The sequence below is a fragment of the Schistocerca nitens genome, chromosome 3 (genome assembly GCF_023898315.1).
Source record: "Schistocerca nitens isolate TAMUIC-IGC-003100 chromosome 3, iqSchNite1.1, whole genome shotgun sequence".
Taxonomy (NCBI): Eukaryota; Metazoa; Arthropoda; class Insecta; order Orthoptera; family Acrididae; genus Schistocerca; species Schistocerca nitens.
Window position 1 is genome coordinate 130,480,748 of NC_064616.1, and position 19,066 is coordinate 130,499,813.

The 19,066-nt window shown below is 39.9% G+C and overlaps 1 protein-coding gene across 1 annotated transcript in view; it reads left to right on the forward strand.

Moving 5' to 3' along the window:
- Nucleotides 1–19,066, forward strand: part of LOC126249102 (PH-interacting protein) — a 278,680-nt gene that overhangs the window by 107,050 nt on the left and 152,564 nt on the right. Inside the window, exon 5 of the mRNA XM_049950753.1 lies at nt 10,594–10,744. Within this exon, the coding sequence (XP_049806710.1) occupies nt 10,594–10,744 (151 nt within the window). The remainder of the gene's footprint in view (nt 1–10,593; nt 10,745–19,066) is intronic.

Genomic DNA, 19,066 nt, shown 5'->3' on the forward strand with positions numbered 1-19,066 from the left:
GTCTGAACTGCAACTGCTCACATCATTGCATGTTAATTGGACCAGCTGGCTGGCCAGTGCCGACCAAGTTAAATGCCCTAGTAATACAGTTGTCCCGCATTATCGCTTAGTCTAAGTGCGTGTGGCACAGCATAAAAAGTATCCTTATGGTCGTACTTGACGGTACTGCACACAGCTTGGCTTCCGCTTCACGTGAAACAAAATCCAATGAGATTCAAGCAAACGCGGTTTATTCTAATGATGAACACAGTATAGTTCGCGCGCAGTTACGGTACATATTGTCACTTGCACATCTTTCCGTGCCTAATGACAACGCCACACTAAAATTTTCTTCCATGACCTGCATAAATGTTTTAGGCTTAAATTCGAGAATACTCCCATTCCCGATCTCCAATACTTTCGCTGCACTCTATTTGCAGTTTCTAAATGAGTCATATTCCGTATCTTGAAAGAGCGCCGGATGTACGATATTTCCTAACCGAAGCAAAAACTTCATAGTGGTGCCCACCCACCCCCCACTTCTAGCGTTTCAGATATGACGTCAAAAATTTAAAAAAATCAGCTTTTGAGAAACATGTTCATTTTGTAGCGCACATCTTCCTGAAGAGTTTGATATATAAAACATATATGTTCAAGGAAGTGTAAGACATTATTTGGTGTTAAGTGTGTCAAAGTGCAGAGCTACGCCTCTTCACATAGCATTCTTTTATCGCACACTGTTTCGCCGATTTTTCCTTTTTTTTTAAGAAAAAGACACACACACACACACACACACACACACACACACACACACACACACACACACACACACACAATTAATACTGGGTGGGGTTATTTGTGACCAGTAGAATAAGACCTCTTCAGAAAATTAAAAATTAGCTAATAACTTTCTCTTTTATGTGACCTAAAAATATAGGAAACAAAACCAGTAAAGACAAGAGAGAAACAAGACAATACACATTTTTTCAAACTTAAATTCCAGCATTTTTTCTCTATAGTCTTGCTACAGCTTTACACGGCATGCTTTCCTTTCTGCGAAGGAATTTACTACCTCATCGAAGTTCGTCAAACGTTTTGCTACATGAAAAATCAAAATGTCGTTGTCTGATACTGAAAAAGCTGTTAACACGAATAGTACCCAAGACATGTGGTTTTGTCGCTGTCTGCTAGATAAAACGAAATAAGTCTTTGTAATATTGCAGAAATTGTAACACACGCCAAATAAGCGAGACTGTTTTGGCACGAATGGTCATTTTTATGTACCTCATTTACATAAATAACACTAAAGAATATAATTCACGAAGTACCAATATCAAATGCCTCTATTAGGCCTACTACAAGCAACATTCATACGCTCTAGTTTCTCTAGTATGAGGTCGAAAAGTAGTAGTTCGAAATTTTTATATAAATTTGGAATAGTTATATTCTTCCATATATTTGTGTGATGTGCCTGTTTCTTCTCCTTCCTGGTTCTGACACACAATCTTGTCATCATTAATTCCGCAACTATTCCCGCCACTGTCAAAACGTAGTCTCTGGTTAACGTGACCAACCCTCCCAGAATCACTGGTTCAGTTATCCCGCGTTTTTTTTCTCCGGTTAGGCGTTATTGTGTGCTCATACGACGCATTTTCCGCGCAGTTCCGAGAATACAACTTGAGCGGTTGCTAAGCTGGGACTGTACAACTGGCTCTTTGCAGTGTAGCTATCTGGCAAATATTTTCTACATTTCATTTTCTTGGATACACTGAGAAGATAATACGTAATCTTTCCAACCTGTTAGTCCTGTTAGTCATTTATTTCCACTCTGGTAGTCTGAATCTGTGGATTTCGCTAATAATTATAACAAAACTGATAATTCGAACTTCCAATCAACTACACAAACAAACAGCGAACGGCATTCACCCGTTCGGGTTTATTCGGCTCAGCTCGTGCAGCCCCGTCCCCTTTTGTCGGCGGTTATGTTTTCTAGATGCGACGGGGATTCCCCTGGCAGAGACATGACGTTCACTATGCACGCATTCAAAAATCAACGTAAGATTCGTTCAGAAATCAACGGAGAATGTGCCCAAAAATAAACTGGGATGCTTTTCAAAATCATACTAGTAATCGGTGCATCATAGGCGCTGGGTGAACCAATGTTTCCCCCCCCCCCCCCCCCCCCCCCCTTCAAGAATATGAATTTGGCGCCTCCTGAAATTGCCGCCCAGGGCAGATACCCCCTGTCTTTAAAAACTACCGCAAAGCAGCGTGTCTCAAATTTACTCCGTATCGCACAAAACTGTGAATCATAACGCTACATTTTCTATCGTTCCCGCAAACTCGAGGGAGACATTGAAAGCTCAATGAAAACTCTGTCAATGAAAACGCTGCTCAAGGCACACGGTAATAAACACTATTTTACAAACATGAAGCTCTTTCATCAAAAGGACATATCACATTCGGAGAAATAACTGACCAGATTTTCTGTTCAGTAGGAATAAAAAGAAAGGTGGTTACATTTTGTTGCCGTTTTACAACGCTATTACGAGGAGTCTTCATTAGTCCCCAAACATTAATACTTAATTTTACCGCCAGCGGCGAGAATGAGAACTGTTTGAAATACTTAAAATGGCGACGTTTTCCTTACTTGAACAGTGTGCAATCATTCGTTTTCTGAATTTGCGTGGTGTGAAACCAATTGAAATTCATCGACAGTTGAAGGAGACATGTGGTGATGGAGTTATGGATGTGTCGAAAGTGTGTTCGTGGGTGCGACAGTTTAATGAAGGCAGAACATCGTGTGACAACAAACCGAAACAACCTCGGGCTCGCACAAGCCGGTCTGACGACATGATCAAGAAAGTGGAGAGAATTGTTTTGGGGGATCGCCGAATGACTGTTGAACAGATCGCCTCCAGAGTTGGCATTTCTGTGGGTTCTGTGCACACAATCCTGCATGACGACCTGAAAATGCGAAAAGTGTCATCCAGGTGGGTGCCACGAATGCTGACGGACGACCACATGGCTGCCCATGTGGCATGTTGCCAAGCAATGTTGACGCACAACGACAGCATGAATGGGACTTTCTTTTCGTCGATTGTGACAATGGATGAGACGTGGATGCCGTTATTCAATCCAGAAACAAAGCGCCAGTCAGCTCAATGGAAGCACACAGATTCACCGCCACAAAAAAAAATTCGGGTAACCGCCAGTGCTGAAAAAATGATGGTGTCCATGTTCTGGGACAGCGAGGGCGTAATCCTTACCCATTGCGTTCCAAAGGGCACTACGGTAACAGGTGCATCCTACGAAAATATTTTGAAGAACAAATTCCTTCCTGCACTGCAACAAAAACGTCCGGGAAAGGCTGCTTGTGTGCTGTTTCACCAAGACAACGCACCCGCACATCGAGCTAACGTTACGCAACATTTTCTTCGTGATAACAACTTTGAAGTGATTCCTCATTCTCCCTACTCACCTACCTGGCTCCTAGTGACTTTTGGCTTTTTCCAACAATGAAAGACACTCTCCGTGGCCGCACATTCACCAGTCGTGCTGCTATCGCCACAGCGATTTTCCAGTGGTCAAAACAGACTCCCAAAGAAGCCTTCGCCGCTGCCATGGAATCATGGCGTCAGCGTTGTGAAAAATGTGTACGTCTGCAGGGCGATTACGTCGAGAAGTAACGCTAGTTTCATCGATTTCGGATGAGTAGTTAATTAGAAAAAAGATTGGAGGCCTTAGAACTTGAATGCACCTCATAGTACAGCCGATAAAGATCATACCGTAGCTGCAAGCAATCCGGTATACTCGCTCCTTCCGCAAAGCAGTGTGTCATCCTTTACACCTCTTTATACACCAGTCTAAATAACTAATGAATTACGCTATGTATCACATTTTATGTAAAAAGTGTAGGATGATACATAACCGTATTTATTTTTAAGAAAGAGCCATTCATCAGTATCTTTTGGATGTCTGCTGGAGAGATGAGTCACTAAAATGAGGACATACAACTGGTGTTTGGCCGAAATCGATCGATTTGGTTGTGGTGACTGACTGATCTGTAGCGTAGCCCATTAGGCTGAAACGTGACGATTTGGTTGTGAGCTGGCGAAGCATCGTTCCGCCCACAGATGGCGTATGTGCTTTTGAGAACCAGTGAGTTTTTCACTGTCTCTACCGGTACTTGCACATTGTCGATGCAAAGGAGTTGAGTTTGCTGATTCGCCAACGTTCATGACAACATAGTACAACTCGATGCCACCATGAAATTCGTTAGCAGTCGCACACCATATTGTATTCCATTATATTTTGTTGTGTTCGTAAGTGCGTCAGAAGACGGCACATCATTTCAAGCCAACGGCACTTTGAAGATTTATCACAGATACGTTACTCTAGGTACGATTTGTTATAATCGTCAGGTAATGATATATCGGTAGTAAATGACTACAGGACATCATAAGACGAAAGATAATGTCCGAAGATACACTCATTCACCGTAGCGTAATGTATAGAGGCACGGAGTTGCGGAGACAATTACAGTAAGTTCGCATCCTACTTCATGTCATTTTTTTTTTCAGCTTCGTGTTTGTGGACTTCCTTATTAATGTAATAGAAGTATGTTCTAAAATATTCGATGTTGTTTACAGATAAGAGTGTGCAGTAATGGGTTTCTTCGATTTTGTAACTTCAGCCCGATTAAAAAAACGAAAGGTGAAATTATTGCGAGCGAAACAAGTAGCAATGTCATTTGTATTCTGGCTTGTGACAAATATTTGGTATTTCGTCCGAATATGTTGCAATTTCTGAAGATGATCATAGGCAGGAACGGAAGAAGGCAGCATTTAAATATGAGTAGAGCTCCTTACAGGCCAAGTCACGAGGTGTGGTGCTGTTATGAACGTTACCCAGTCAGCAACTGATCGGCAGCCGCGAGAGACAGGTGCCATATACAGGGCGAGTCGAAATTCATTTTCCATAGGATGGTCTACATTGGTGAGTCAATAGCCTTGGTTCATGGGACAAAGTCGTATTAAGGGATGTGATAGGAACGATCATTCGAAGAAAAATATGTAGAGCAAACATGCGTTCTAACATGCATACCTTAAGAGCTATGAGCACTTGTTCATTTTGAAGAGTTGCGTTTCACAGTAGTGAATATGAACAAGTGCACATGGCTCTGAAGGTATGCGCTTCAGAGCCCATGTTTACTGGATCTTTATTATTTTTTATTTATTTATTTTTTCGTCGATACTGCCACCTCTCAAGATAATGGCTCTAAGCACTATGGGACTCAACTTCTGAGGTCATTAGTCTCCTAGAACTTAGAACTAGTTAAACCTAACTAACCTAATGACATCACACACATCCATGCCCGAGGCAGGATTCGAACCTGCGACCGTAGCGGTCTCGCGGTTCCAGACTGCAGCGCCTAGAACCGCACGGCCACTTTGGCCGGCCTCTCAAGATATGGAAAACAAATAGCTTCCAGTAGAAGGGATTATTTTCACAGTATCGGAGATGTAGTGCTCATAGCCTTTAAGGTATGCACTTTAGACACCATGTTTACTAGACTTTTTTTGCTTAGAATGATAATTCCTGTTATATCCCTGAATACAGCTGTGTTCTATGAGCTGAGACTATTGAATTGTTGAAATCAACAATGGTGAATGTTGACTTTCTCCTACGGGACAGCACTTTTGACTCACCGGGTAGTACGAATATACTGGGCTGAGAAATATTCATCATTCTACTCAGAAAATCAGTCCTCCCAATTTTGCTAAGCAGGTATTTGCAATGTAGAAATATTCTAAAGCATCTGACAGATTTTCGAGCAGTTCTGCGACCCTGTCCTACGGGAGAAACAGCCTATGACCATTTGTGCTGAACAACGCATCGGTATTCCAGGTTATTTGTACGGCATAGCCGACTGCATTAGTCACTCTTTTATCACGAAAGGTGCTACGTGTTCACGTCTCAATGAATCCACAATTTTACATTTCTCTACATTAAACCCTTTCAGACCCTCTGGCTACAATTGTGTACATTATCTTTTACTGCGTCTTTGCTACAGTAAAAGTATTTTTTTTTTCTTCCAAAGGAAACCTGAGGTACACATTTGTGAATGCTCAGCCTTTTCATCATGTGCAAGGGCTGCCAACTGTTCCGGTTGGGCGTCACTGTGAAAATATCAGCTAGTCGGTGTAGCAGTGTGCAGCATCTCGTGTATCAGATTTCAGCTGAAATAGGCGCATTTCTTACTGTGAACTTCCTGCCATTCATTTTCATAGCAATTTATTTTCTTAATGCCCTTCCCTGTCTTATATCTACATTTACGTTTAGGTAAATGTAGACACATTTAAAAACACATTTTTAAATTCGTGAAACAAGTTAGTTTAGCCACATTTGTACTTTGAATCATTGCAAATCTTGGGAAGGAGAAATCAGTAAATTGACATATTTTGCGTGTATTTTCATTCAGTAATGTCATGTGGAATAATGCTCTGGGGTAACTCATCTTTAGTAATGTAAGGCTTTGTTGCACAAAAACGTAAGAATAATATGTGGTGCCCACACATGATCACCTTGTAGACATCTGTTTGAGTTGGGCTCTACAGTTCATAAGGAGCAATGATGTACATAAAGACAATATCAGAAGGAAAAAGACATTCATTACCTCACATTAAGGTTGTATTTTGCACAAAAATGGGGGTGCACAACGCTGCAACAAAAAAATCTTCATCACTTTTCCCAGTGACACAGTGTCTGACAGACAGCAAAGTAAAATTTGAAAACAAAAAAGTTTTTCCTTCTGTTTCGTGGAAGAATTTCTGTTGTAGTAATGTGTAAAAGGTGGTGGGTAGGAATTACTAACTTCTATATTTAAAAAAAAAAAATTAAAAATAAAAAAAAACTTAGAAATGTTTAGGCTGTAACCATGTTTACAAATTAATCTGCATTGTGAATGTAAAATGATTTAACTCGCAAAATTATCCATGGGACGTGAAACTTACAAACCTCTAATATCGTCAGTATAAATACCCCCTTTATTGATTTGATCAGTAGCGACACGTGATTTTTCACAAACTGCCTAAAGTAAATTATCGCCATTGTACGATCGTAATGAACTACGGAAAAATTTGAACATCTCTCACGACATTTTATATAATGAAATGCGAATAAATGTAGGATAATACCTATAGCAATGAGACCGAACCCAGTGGTATCTGATTACATAATTATTCTGACATCTCGATTACGTCACATAGTATATGCGCAGAATTTGTATAGAGGTAATGCTGATAAGGAACTTAAATGTCTTTGGAAGAAAGGCGATGTGCCCTTCATGGGCGTATATCAGTCATTTTCCCCCTTACTCAACGTGAATGGAATAGCGTAGAAAATCGCTTGATACCCGCCGCTATGCACTATGCACTGTATCGTGGCTTGTAGAGTATATACGCGGATATAGAAGGTTCTCATGTGCAAACGTCTTTATCTGAGCGCTAACATTTTCTATAATTAGATGAAACTAAATGCACGTGCCTGGTTTTCAGATTACAAAATGTAAGCGTCTGAAACTGGTGCACTGGTGCACCATACCTAAGTTTTCGCAGCCGTGGTCCCAAAACAGTGTACAAAATGTCATTTCACTGTTTGCTCTTAGATCTTCGAATTGCGGTCCGAGTTAGGGAAATAACTAAAGTTTAAACAAGTAGAACAAACAGAACTCATTGCATAAATTGTTCATTCCAGTGCATTTTTAATTTGTTTTTAGAAATGCTCTCATTTTGGATATTGAAATAACAAAAATGAGAGGCTGTCGTTCCGTACGGGTAGCACTTAAAGTGTCTTGCGGCCGGACAGACTGGCGTAGAGTTACTATTAAAATCCAGAGCGAAACTTTAGGTAACTCCAAATTCTAGTATAAATTGAACGATTTAAGCAGCACACACCAGGAAAGTTCTCAGGAGTCACGACTTAATCGACGAACATTATTATAGTTAAGCCAATTTGCACGAAATATTTTATAAGTGAAACAGTCTATTAGCGAAATCAGTATCAAGATCCGTATAGTACCGTGAGTTTAGCGTAAACATAAACATGGCAGGAGACTTTATAAGATGAAGTGATTTTGAAACTTACTGTTTTTCGATTTCCAGTCCCTTCATGTTTGCATTAGAAATTTGACCACCATTCTCGACGACCTAACTGACACCGATTACATGTGACTCCTTCTTTGCCAACACCACGTTTTGCGCATGGATCTGTCGTAACGAGAATTAGCGTTAATAGATTCATCACAGTTTGTGTGTGTTTTTTTTTTAATGTGCAACGCCAGTTAAACAAATAAGTTGCGGCGTCTCACAATACTGGTTACCTTTCGGTAGAATAATATCACGCAGACCGGTAGAGAAATCCAATGTCTCTGACATGTCTGTCTTTTATGTAAACTTTTCCACAGGGTATTCGTTTCAGGGCCTAGTGTCGGAATTTACGAGGATGGTTTCGTTTTTGTACTGGCTGTGAATTCTGGAAGTCGTAGATCACTTCCAGCTCATCTTGAATATCGTAGGCGCGGCTGCTCAGTAAGAACTGCTTCCACGTTTACTGATCTAAAACAAACAGTAAATTTTTCCGTGTAAGACAGCTGGCGCCAAGCATTTCAAAGAATATGCGTAGCTTTTCGTTAGGCGTATATTGCTCTTGACATACGCTGTTCTAGAACGGCCGACCAATTCCGTTAAATCTACACACGTCCGAGCGACTTCACTGTGTTGCTATCGCTGGTTGCGAATTGTATCTTTCGTTCATTTAGGTTATATTGTACGAGATGTCGCATGGTATTATACAGCCGCAAGAACTGGGACTTGTCTTGGCCCTTTTAGAGCTAACAATGCCAAAAAAGTCTAGAGAAAGCTATGGGCAAACAAATGACTAATGCAAAGGAATAAATGCAGCCACTCTGTATTACTTATTAAGCCAGTATCCAACGATCGTAGGAATTATTTAAGAATGGATGAAACTGAGTGTCGTCAAACCATATTTAACGAGAAATAAACTGGCTACATTCATGAGAGAAGCTATAAGCTGCACGGAGAGACTATTAAGTTACCTTACAGTTTCTCTTCTGCCCCCCCCCCCCCCCGTCCCTGCAGAAGTTACAAGGACCTCAAATCCAGTGCAGTTGGATCCTCACGATTATTATCTAAAAATGATTCCTGAAATCTGCAGCGTGATGTGTTGTTGACGAGGAAATATTGCAGTGTAAAGCAAAATGAATAAAACAAATCATCTTCATGCAAACTTTATTAAGAATAGGAGAACGGAAAATTAATGTTAATCATCCCATCAATGTCACGATCTTTAGAGACCCAGGTGAGTTGAAGAAGGATGTAGAATAAATCGACAATTTCCTTTTTTTAAAGGAACCATCCCATAAATGATTCAAGAAAACCATGGAAAACATAGATCAGGATGGGCAGATAGAGTTTAAACTGCTGAATTCCAAATAAGAGTTCAGTGTTTTCCTACCATGCCATCTCGCTGGCTGATGAAAATAGATAATACAGCAAGCAAATAACAATATATTTCTCAAAACAGGTTCTTTCCAAAGTTCTTTAACACCAAACTCCTGATAGTAAATTAACTAAATACTGTCATAGTAATAATTAAGCACATGAAGATTTTTTTTTTCAGTATAACATGTTTCCATGTTGTTTAAGTGACAAAGCTGGAGAGTACATGTCAGACGAGTTAAATTGTGAGCAGAGCAGATGCACTGCTAGATAAAAATAATATGTAATCCATTTGAAAACCTAAGAGGACAGTCATCCTGAGAAATCTGTGTGTATTTTATAAGTGGTGAAAAGACCTCTATTGTCATACCCTACACAGCATTCTTTTGTAGTTTTTAGACATGCCCTTGTAATGGTATATTGCTTTTGTGCGAAACCTTTCTACAGTTACAGTTTCAATTTGAATTCAGGTTAGTGCCTTGAATGAGAACATTGATATTTGTGGGTTTTTCACCTTTCATAGCCTTAGTGTTCCACTGTTTCAAAAAAAATCAGACATTAACATAAACCCTTCATACATATATATAAATAACCAGTTCACCTTGTTTTTCTCCTTGCTTTCGTTCACTTACATAATTTTGAGAATTGTACACATGGAAAAATTAATATTATATATTCTTTCTTCATGCCTTACTTTATTGTAAAAAAAATTGAAGTATCCATTTATGTGGTCTGAGAGTCTTGATAGTATAAAACATTACACAAAAACACAAATATTTTTGTAGTATTTATAAGAACATCCAAATTGGATGCATTTCAAGGCACCAATCAAATGATAGCTTACTGTTTTCATAATTTCATTGTTCAGGCTTTGTAGTTTTACCAGTTAAATATTTTTATTACCAGTGTGTCTGAATTATTAGTATCTCTATTCCCTTTCCATACTGTGATGAACTTAACAACGAAAATATCTTTGGTCACCAGCGAGAGTGTAAGTGTGGACAGTATGATTACAACTGTGGGACACTATGAGCAAAAAAATTTGTTGTGAAAGAAGTAAAGATACGTAACTGTAATCTCATTTGTATTTTAGGAGCGGAAGTATCCACACATTGGGCCAAATCATCTACTCGAAGTGTGCAGAAGACTCGGCCCATTGTTGGACCAGGAACTTAAGCCAAGTTTACCAGGACTAACATCCCTGCTTGGCGCAGGACGACAGTCTTTACTTAGAACTCAAAAAGGTAAGCACTTTCTAAAACAAAATTAACAAACATTATTTTGGGAATAGGTGAAATATCTTCTGATACACTAGTACCATGAAACAGAGAACAAACACACTTCAGAAAATTATGCTACTGTACAGCTTGAGATTTTTTTATTTATTCTGGAAACATATTAACAAAAGCGTATTTCTGAAGAGTAGCGCTGAATTCAACCTAACTTGATTAAAATATTATAAACAAACACATTTCCACTCATGTGGGGTGAAGGTGGCCACACACAAATTTTAATGCTTAAGGAGTAAATAGAAACAATGGGGTTTCATTTTATTTTCATACTAACAAGGGGAAGGCCTCAGACACAGCCAACCGATTTGGCTCAGATTTGGCAGGTCGCTTGTGTACAACCTAAAACGAAGGAATCTAAGATATTTTGGGTCAACACCCCCGCGTTTTTGAGAAAATCACCCCTAAAGGTTATGACGAGCGCTCGACTCAAAGTTGGCGGGATTGATAGATAATTGTAAGTAGAGCATTTTTCATCATCAGGTATGGGGTCCGAAAATGCATACTTTTCGAGAAATCGAGGTAAGAAACTTTTACAACTGCTGCTTCTGTACCCACATGGTCAACGCTTTTCGCCGACAGTGCCGATAGCATGCTGGCACGGTAGCTCAGCGTGTTCGGTCAGAGAGCTGGTTAGCCTCTGTAATAAAAAAAAAACTGAGTGGAAGGATCAACAAATGAATTTGACTTGATGTCATAGACGTGGTGCTCCACTAGCTGTTACTTAATAACTTACTTCATCACAGTGAAGTGGTAGCGTGGAAAACTAGAGTTACTAATGAAGAGAGAACATGAAGTTTCAAGGAAGCCTTGTTGTTGTTGTGGTCTTCAGTCCTGAGACTGGTTTGATGCAGCTCTCCATGCTACTCTATCCTGTGCAAGCTTCTTCATCTCCCAGTACTTACTGCAACCTACATCCTTCTGAATCTGCTAGTGTATTCATCTCTTGGTCTCCCTCTACAATTTTTACCCTCCACGCTGCCCTCCAATGCTAAATTTCTGATCCCTCGATGCCTCAGAACATGTCCTACCAACCGATCCCTTCTTCTAGTCAACTTGTGCCACAAACTCCTCTTCTCCCCAATTCTATTCAATACCTCCTCATTAGTTATGTGATCTACCCATCTAATCTTCAGCATTCTTCTGTAGCACCACATTTTGAAAGCTTCTATTCTCTTCTTGTCCAAACTATTTATCGTCCATGTTTCACTTCCATACATGGCTACACTCCATACAAATACTTTCAGAAACGACTTCCTAACACTTAAATCTATACTCGATGTTAACAAATTTCTCTTCTTCAGAAACGCTTTCCTTGCCATTGCCAGTCTACATTTTATATCCTCTCTACTTCGACCATCATCAGTTATTTTGCTCCCCAAATAGCAAAACTCCTTTACTACTTTAAGTGTCTCATTTCCTAATCTAATTCCCTCAGCATCGCCCGACTTAATTCGACTACATTCCATTATCCTAGTTTTGCTTTTGTTGATGTTCATCTTATATCCTCCTTTCAAGACACTGTCCATTCCGTTCAACTGCTCTTCCAAGTCCTTTGCTGTCTCTGACAGAATTACAATGTCATTGGCGAACCTCAAAGTTTTTATTTCTTCTCCATGGATTTTAATACCTACTCCGAATTTTTCTTTTGTTTCCTTTACTGCTTGCTCAATATACAGATTGAATAACATCGGGGAGAGGCTACAACCCTGTCTCACTCCCTTCCCAACCGCTGCTTCCCTTTCATGTCCCTCGACTCTTATAACTGCCATCTGGTTTCTGTACAAATTGTAAATAGCCTTTCGCTCCCTGTATTTTACCCCTGCCTCCTTTAGAATATGAAAGAGAGTATTCCAGTCAACATTGTCAAAAGCTTTCTCTAAGTCTACAAATGCTAGAAATTTAGGTTTGCCTTTCCTTAATCTATTTTCTAAGATAAGTCATAGGGTCAGTATTGCCTCACGTGTTCCAACATTTCTACGGAATCCAAACAGATCTTCACCAAGGTCGGCTTCTACCAGTTTTTCCATTCGTCTGTAAAGAATTCGCGTTAGTATTTTGCAGCTACGACTTATTAAGCTGATAGTTCGGTAATTTTCACATCTGTCAACACCTGCTTTCTTTGGGATTGGAATTATTATATTCTTCTTGAAGTCTGAGGGTATTGCACCTATCTCATACATCTTGCTCACCAGATGGTAGAGTTTTGTCAGGAATGGCTCTCCCAAGGCCATCAGTAGTTCCAATGGAATGTTGTCTACTCCGGGGGCCTTGTTTCGACTCAGGTCTTTCAGTGCTCTGTCAAACTCTACACGCAGTATCATATCTCCCATTTCATCTTCATCTACATCCTCTTCCATTTCCATAATATTGTCCTCAAGTACATCGCCCTTGTATAGACCCTCTATATGCTCCTTCCACCTTTCTGCTTTCCCTTCTTTGCTTAGAACTGGGTTTCCATCTGAGCTCTTGATATTCATACAAGTGGCTCTCTTTTCTCCAAAGGTCTCTTTAATTTTCCTGTAGGCAGTATCTATCTTACCCTAGTGAGATAAGCCTCTACATCCTTACATTTGTCCTCTAGCCATCCCTGCTTAGCCATTTTGCAGTTCCTGTCAATCTCATTTTTGAGACTTTTGTATTCCTTTTTACCTGCTTCATTTACTGCGTTTTTATATTTTCTCCTTTCATCAATTAAATTCAATATTTCTTCTGTTACCCAAGAATTTCTACTAGCCCTCATCTTTTTACCTACTTGATCCTCTGCTGCCTTCACTACTTCATCCCTCAGAGCTACCCATTCTTCTTCTACTGTATTTCTTTCCCCCATTCCTGTCAATTGTTCCCTTATCCTCTCCCTGAAACTCTGTACAGCCTCTGGTTCTTTCAGTTTATCCAGGTCCCATCTCCTTAAATTCCCACCTTTTTGCAGTTTCTTCAGTTTTAATCTACAGTTCATAACCAATAGATTGTGGTCAGAGTCCACATCTGCCCCTGGAAATGTCCTACAATTTAAAACCTGGTTCCTAAATCTCTGTCTTACCATTATATAATCTATCTGGTACCTTATAGTATTGCCAGGATTCTTTCATGTATACAACCTTCTTTTATGATTCGTGAACCAAGTGTTAGCTATGATTAAGTTATGTTCTGCGCAAAATTCTACCAGGCGGCTTCCTCTTTCATTTGTCTCCCCCAATCCATATTCACCCACTATGTTTCCTTCTGTCCCTTTTCCTACTCTCGAATTCCAGTCACCCATGACTATTAAATTTTCGTCTCCCTTCACTTTATCTCATCATACGTTTCATCAATTTCTTCATCATCTGCAGAGCTAGTTGGCATATAAACTTGTACTACTGTAGTGGGCATGGGCTTCGTGTCTATCTTGGCCACAATAATGCATTCACTATGCTGTCAGTAGTAGCTTACCCGCACTCCTATTTTTTTTTTATTCATTATTAAACCTACTCCTGCATTACCCCTATTTGATTTTGTATTTATAACCCCGTATTCACCTGACCAAAAGTCTTGTTCCTCCTGCCACCGAACTTCAGTAATTCCCACTATATCTAACTTTAACCTATCCATTTCCCTTTTTAAATTTGCTAACCTATGTGCCCGATTAAGCGATCTGACATTCCACGCTCCGATCCGTAGAACTCCAGTTTTCTTACTCCTGATAACGACGTCCTCCTGAGTAGTCCCCGCCCGGAGATCCGAATAGGGGACTATTTTTCCTCCGGAATATTTTACCCAAGAGGACGCCATCATCATTTAACCATACAGTAAAGCTGCATGCCCTCGGAAAAAATTACGGCTGTAGTTTCCCCTTGCTTTCAGCCGTTCGCAGTACCAGCACAGCAAGGCCGTTTTGATTAGTGTTGCAGGGCCAGATCAGTTAATCATCCAGACTGTTGCCCCTGCAACTACTGAAAAGGCTGCTGCCCCTCTTCAGGAACCACACGTTTGTCTGGCCTCTCAACAGATACCCCTCTGTTGCGGTTGCACCTACAGTACGGCCATCTGTATCGCTGAGGCACACAAGCCTCCCAACCAACGGCAAGGTCCATGGTTCATGGGGGTGGAAGGAAGCCTTACAAGAATCTTATTTAAAGGGTGCAAATAATGTGATAGAAACTCACAAGGGGAGACCACGACATTTGGAGCATGGATCTACTTCAGACTTCAAACACCTTTAGTAGTCCATTAGGACAGCATAATATGCAAGTTGTAAGGCATAGTACATGAGCAATTTTGTGAAAATTGAAAGAGAAGTTTTGTACACCGAATATGTACCAGTGCATTGGGACTCGGCATTCGAGTTGGCAGCAATCAAGGGGTTAGCATTCAAGCTCTGTAATTGGTAGATTCCTGGATTGAGTCCGACTCTTTTTTAATGTATATTTTTTCCAATGCTGATCATATTATTTATAGAAAGTTCTGGCTGAGAATAACAAATTATTTAGAAATAAAGGAGATGACTCACCAATGGCAGAATCACTGCGTCATCAACAGGTACACAAGCAAAAAGTACAGTACAGTGCAGTGCAGTGCAGTACAGTACCCTGCACCCCCACCCCACCCCGCCCTGCACCTCCATCCCACCCTGAATCCCCACCCCACCCAGCAACCCCACCTCAACCCAGCACACTCGCCATGGGCCAGGAAAGAGCTGACAGTTGACTGAGCACAATGTAAAGGGACAGTCACGCGCACGCATGTGTGTTTTTCTCCTACAAGCTTGAGAAAGGAATTTCATTCCAAAAGCTAGCAAAGCAAAGCTCTGTACCTTTTGTTTGTGTACCTGTCGACGATGCAGCACTCCTGCCTCTTGGTGAGCTGCCTCCTTTATTCTTAAATAATTGCTCATATTATTTATTATAAATTACATTTGAAAGGCAATGTTATGGAAAAAAACACTGTATTTGCATGAATATTTATTGAGTTTGTAGTGTTATTTGACTGTTCACTAATTGTAATAATTATATTTATAACTGTTGACAAGTAAACAACAAAACACACAACGTTCTTGTGAAAACGTGCCTTTTGTGATTTGCAAATAAGGTCCATTTCTTGAAGAAGACAATCACAGTACATGAACACAGTTTTTAGCTGACTTTAGCAGCTGTGAAATGCTTTTAATCTTCATGACGTGTATCATCTGCAATAATCCAAGAACTGAAAACCACCTCCATTTTTTGCAGTAAAAATGTAAATTTCATGATTTTCAAAAAGTTTTCACATTCACTATTTGTCGAAGCATCCAGGTGGAAAACAATTCCGGGTACTTCAACTGACTGCAGTGTAAGAGACTTCAAAAATCACAACAGGCGTACATATTTAGGAAAACATTTGGCGTTTGGTCATTTACTTTTTGATAATAATAAATACAAAATTTGTTGGATGGCTAAAATTAGTTAACAGCAAAATACCATTACAAATTCAATAAACATTCATATACATACATGTGTTTTTTGCGTTACGTTACGTTTCAAATGTTGTATGTAGCAAATGATGTGACCAGTGTTGAAGGGAAAAAGAAATAAATAAAATGAAGAAGAAGAAGAAGAAGAAGAAGAAGAAGAAGAAGTGGGACTGGAACCAACGATCTAGAGATCATTTGGCTTGAGTGGTAGTCACTTGACTGCCACCATATAATGCTAAGAGTCTCCAGTTCACTGGTACATACTCGACACGTAAAAGCTCTTGTGTTTTTTTTTTTTTTTTTTTTTTTTTTTTTTTTTTTTTTTTAAATGCCTGAGTAGCGCGCTTTACCACTTGCTTGTTATGTTGTCCTAATGGACTACTAAGATTACAAAGTCTGAAAAAATCCATAATCCAACAGTTATGGCCTCCCCTTGTCAGCTGTATATACATTTGGAACTGATATCTGTTCATTTTTAACAGGTGCTTTCCAAACAAAACAACAAAAGTAAGACACTAGTAAGATATTGGAAATGTATTGGATTACAAAAGTAATCAAAATATAATTCTAAGGAAAAAGAAATTGAATGGAATGGTTAGGACAAACAGAGAAGTAGGACAGAATTGATATTACAAGAAGTACTGCACTGTCTTAAGGACGGTAATTAAAAAATCAGAAAGCCTTCGTAGAACGCCTGAAATTAATTATTCAGATAACAAATTGAAATATATAGATAATAATAAAAATGGAGACCAGGAAGCCAGTTCAGGAGTTTGATACTTTGTTATTGAAGAACACTGCCAAATAAAAAGTGATAGAAGTCAAGTAGCCAATATGGTTGGTTGGTTGCTTGGAGGTGGAGACCAGACAGTGAGGTCATCGGTCTCATCGGATTAGGGAGGGATGGGGAAGGAAGTCGGCCGTGCCCTTTCAAAGGAACCATCCCGGCATTTGCCTGAAGCGATTCAGGAAAATCACGGAAAACCTAAATCAGGATGGCCAGACGCGGGATTGAACCGTCGTCCTGCCGAATGCGAGTCCAGTGTGCTAGCCACTGCGCCACCTCGCTCGGTTAGCCAATATGTTTAGTAATCACTTTCTAGAAATTACTCAAACGATGGCATGTTCAGTTCAAGGGTAAAGGAAGAGAATAAATCAGGAAGCAATATCAGTGCAATATACACACAGTCAAATCACAATTACTGTGTGCTCTGCCAAATATATTGAGAATGTAATTTACTCCCTCAAAAGCAAAAACTGTCACAGAGTTATCATAATCTCAAGCAAATGATTAAAATGGTATTCTTCACATACATGCAGTGTATGCAGTCATGTATTCAACTGAAGATTATCACAGGCTATATTTTCAGATGGCTGAAATATACTACTGTCCAATCACTTTCCAGTAAAGGTAGGAAGACATATATGAGTAATTACCAACTTGTTTCACTTCTCACCCCCTTCTCTAAAATATTGGAAAAGATTTTGTGCACGAAAATAACAAAGTTAGATACTGAGTGGGTCTCAATTTGTATTTCAAGAGTGTCTCTCCACAGAACATACAATTTTTCATTTCACAACTGAGGTTGTACAAAACGGAAATGACAAAACTCTGTCAGCTGGGATTTTCCATGATGTGTCAGAAGCATTTGGTGGAGAAGTACACAGTAGTCTACCACAGAAACCCAAGTGTTATGGTATCAGAGGTCTTGTTTGTAACCAGTTTTTATCGTATCTAAATATAATGATGCATGTTGTCATATTAAGAAACCCAGAAAATGAATCATGGTTCTATGCAAATTGACTGTCAATAAACTGTGATAAAATAGAGTACATGTCAATTCTGTAGTGTTCAAGCCCTGACCACACTATTTGAATGATAAATTCTCAGATGTATTGATACGAACCAAGACTGGAAGTCGTATGTTACAGATCTTCTTAAATATCTAAGTTCTGCAACTCTTTTGTGATGGATAATATTGTATTTTAGAGGTGAGAATGTCAGAAAGTTGACTTACATTCCCAATTTCCATTCATTGAGGTCTTCTGATATATTCTGGGGCAACTCTTCACTGAAAAAGAAAGTGTTTCTTTACAAGTTGGTAATAAGAACAATGCCTGACAAGAATAGTGAAAGGGTGAACAGCCAATCAAGAGAATTGTTGGTCATGTTCATTGTTGTTACCAGGCCTGGTAGAGTATATAATTGGCATGAACAGTGTCAGATCTTGAGTTATCCCTGTGAAGGGTGCTGAAATGCCACGTACTCTTGTGAAATAGTGAAATCCGCATGTGGAGGAGAAAAATAGTAGTTTGAAAGGGGCCTCATTGCAGGCTGCCATTTCTACCACTTGGCCACCTGTCTGAGCCGTGCAATGTCCAGATTTGTGGGGCATTCGAATGTGACAGTGCTCCAATGTTAGACTGCACAGGAACGTGAAGGCAGACATACTCGTCATCCAGGAGCCGGTCGACCACATCTGACAACTACAAGGGAGGATTGCTGTATTGTGCTCTGAGAACATTGTAATGACTTCACATCTGTGCCTGCCACCCAAGAACAACTAATGGGCTTTATGTGATATTCTGTGTCATATCTCACCATTGGTTGGAAACTAGCAGCACCGGGATGAGGAAATTACTTTCCCCATTTGTAGGGTGACATTATTGCCATGACACAAACTGCCGCATTTGGAATGGTGCTGTGATCAGGAAGCACCTGTCGACGAGTGACATTACACTGTGTTTAGTGATGAATTGCGGTTCTGAACTACTCCAGATTACCATTGTAAGTGTGGTGGTGGCCTGGAGAGAGATCCCATTCTTCCAGTGTTTTGGAGAGGCACAGC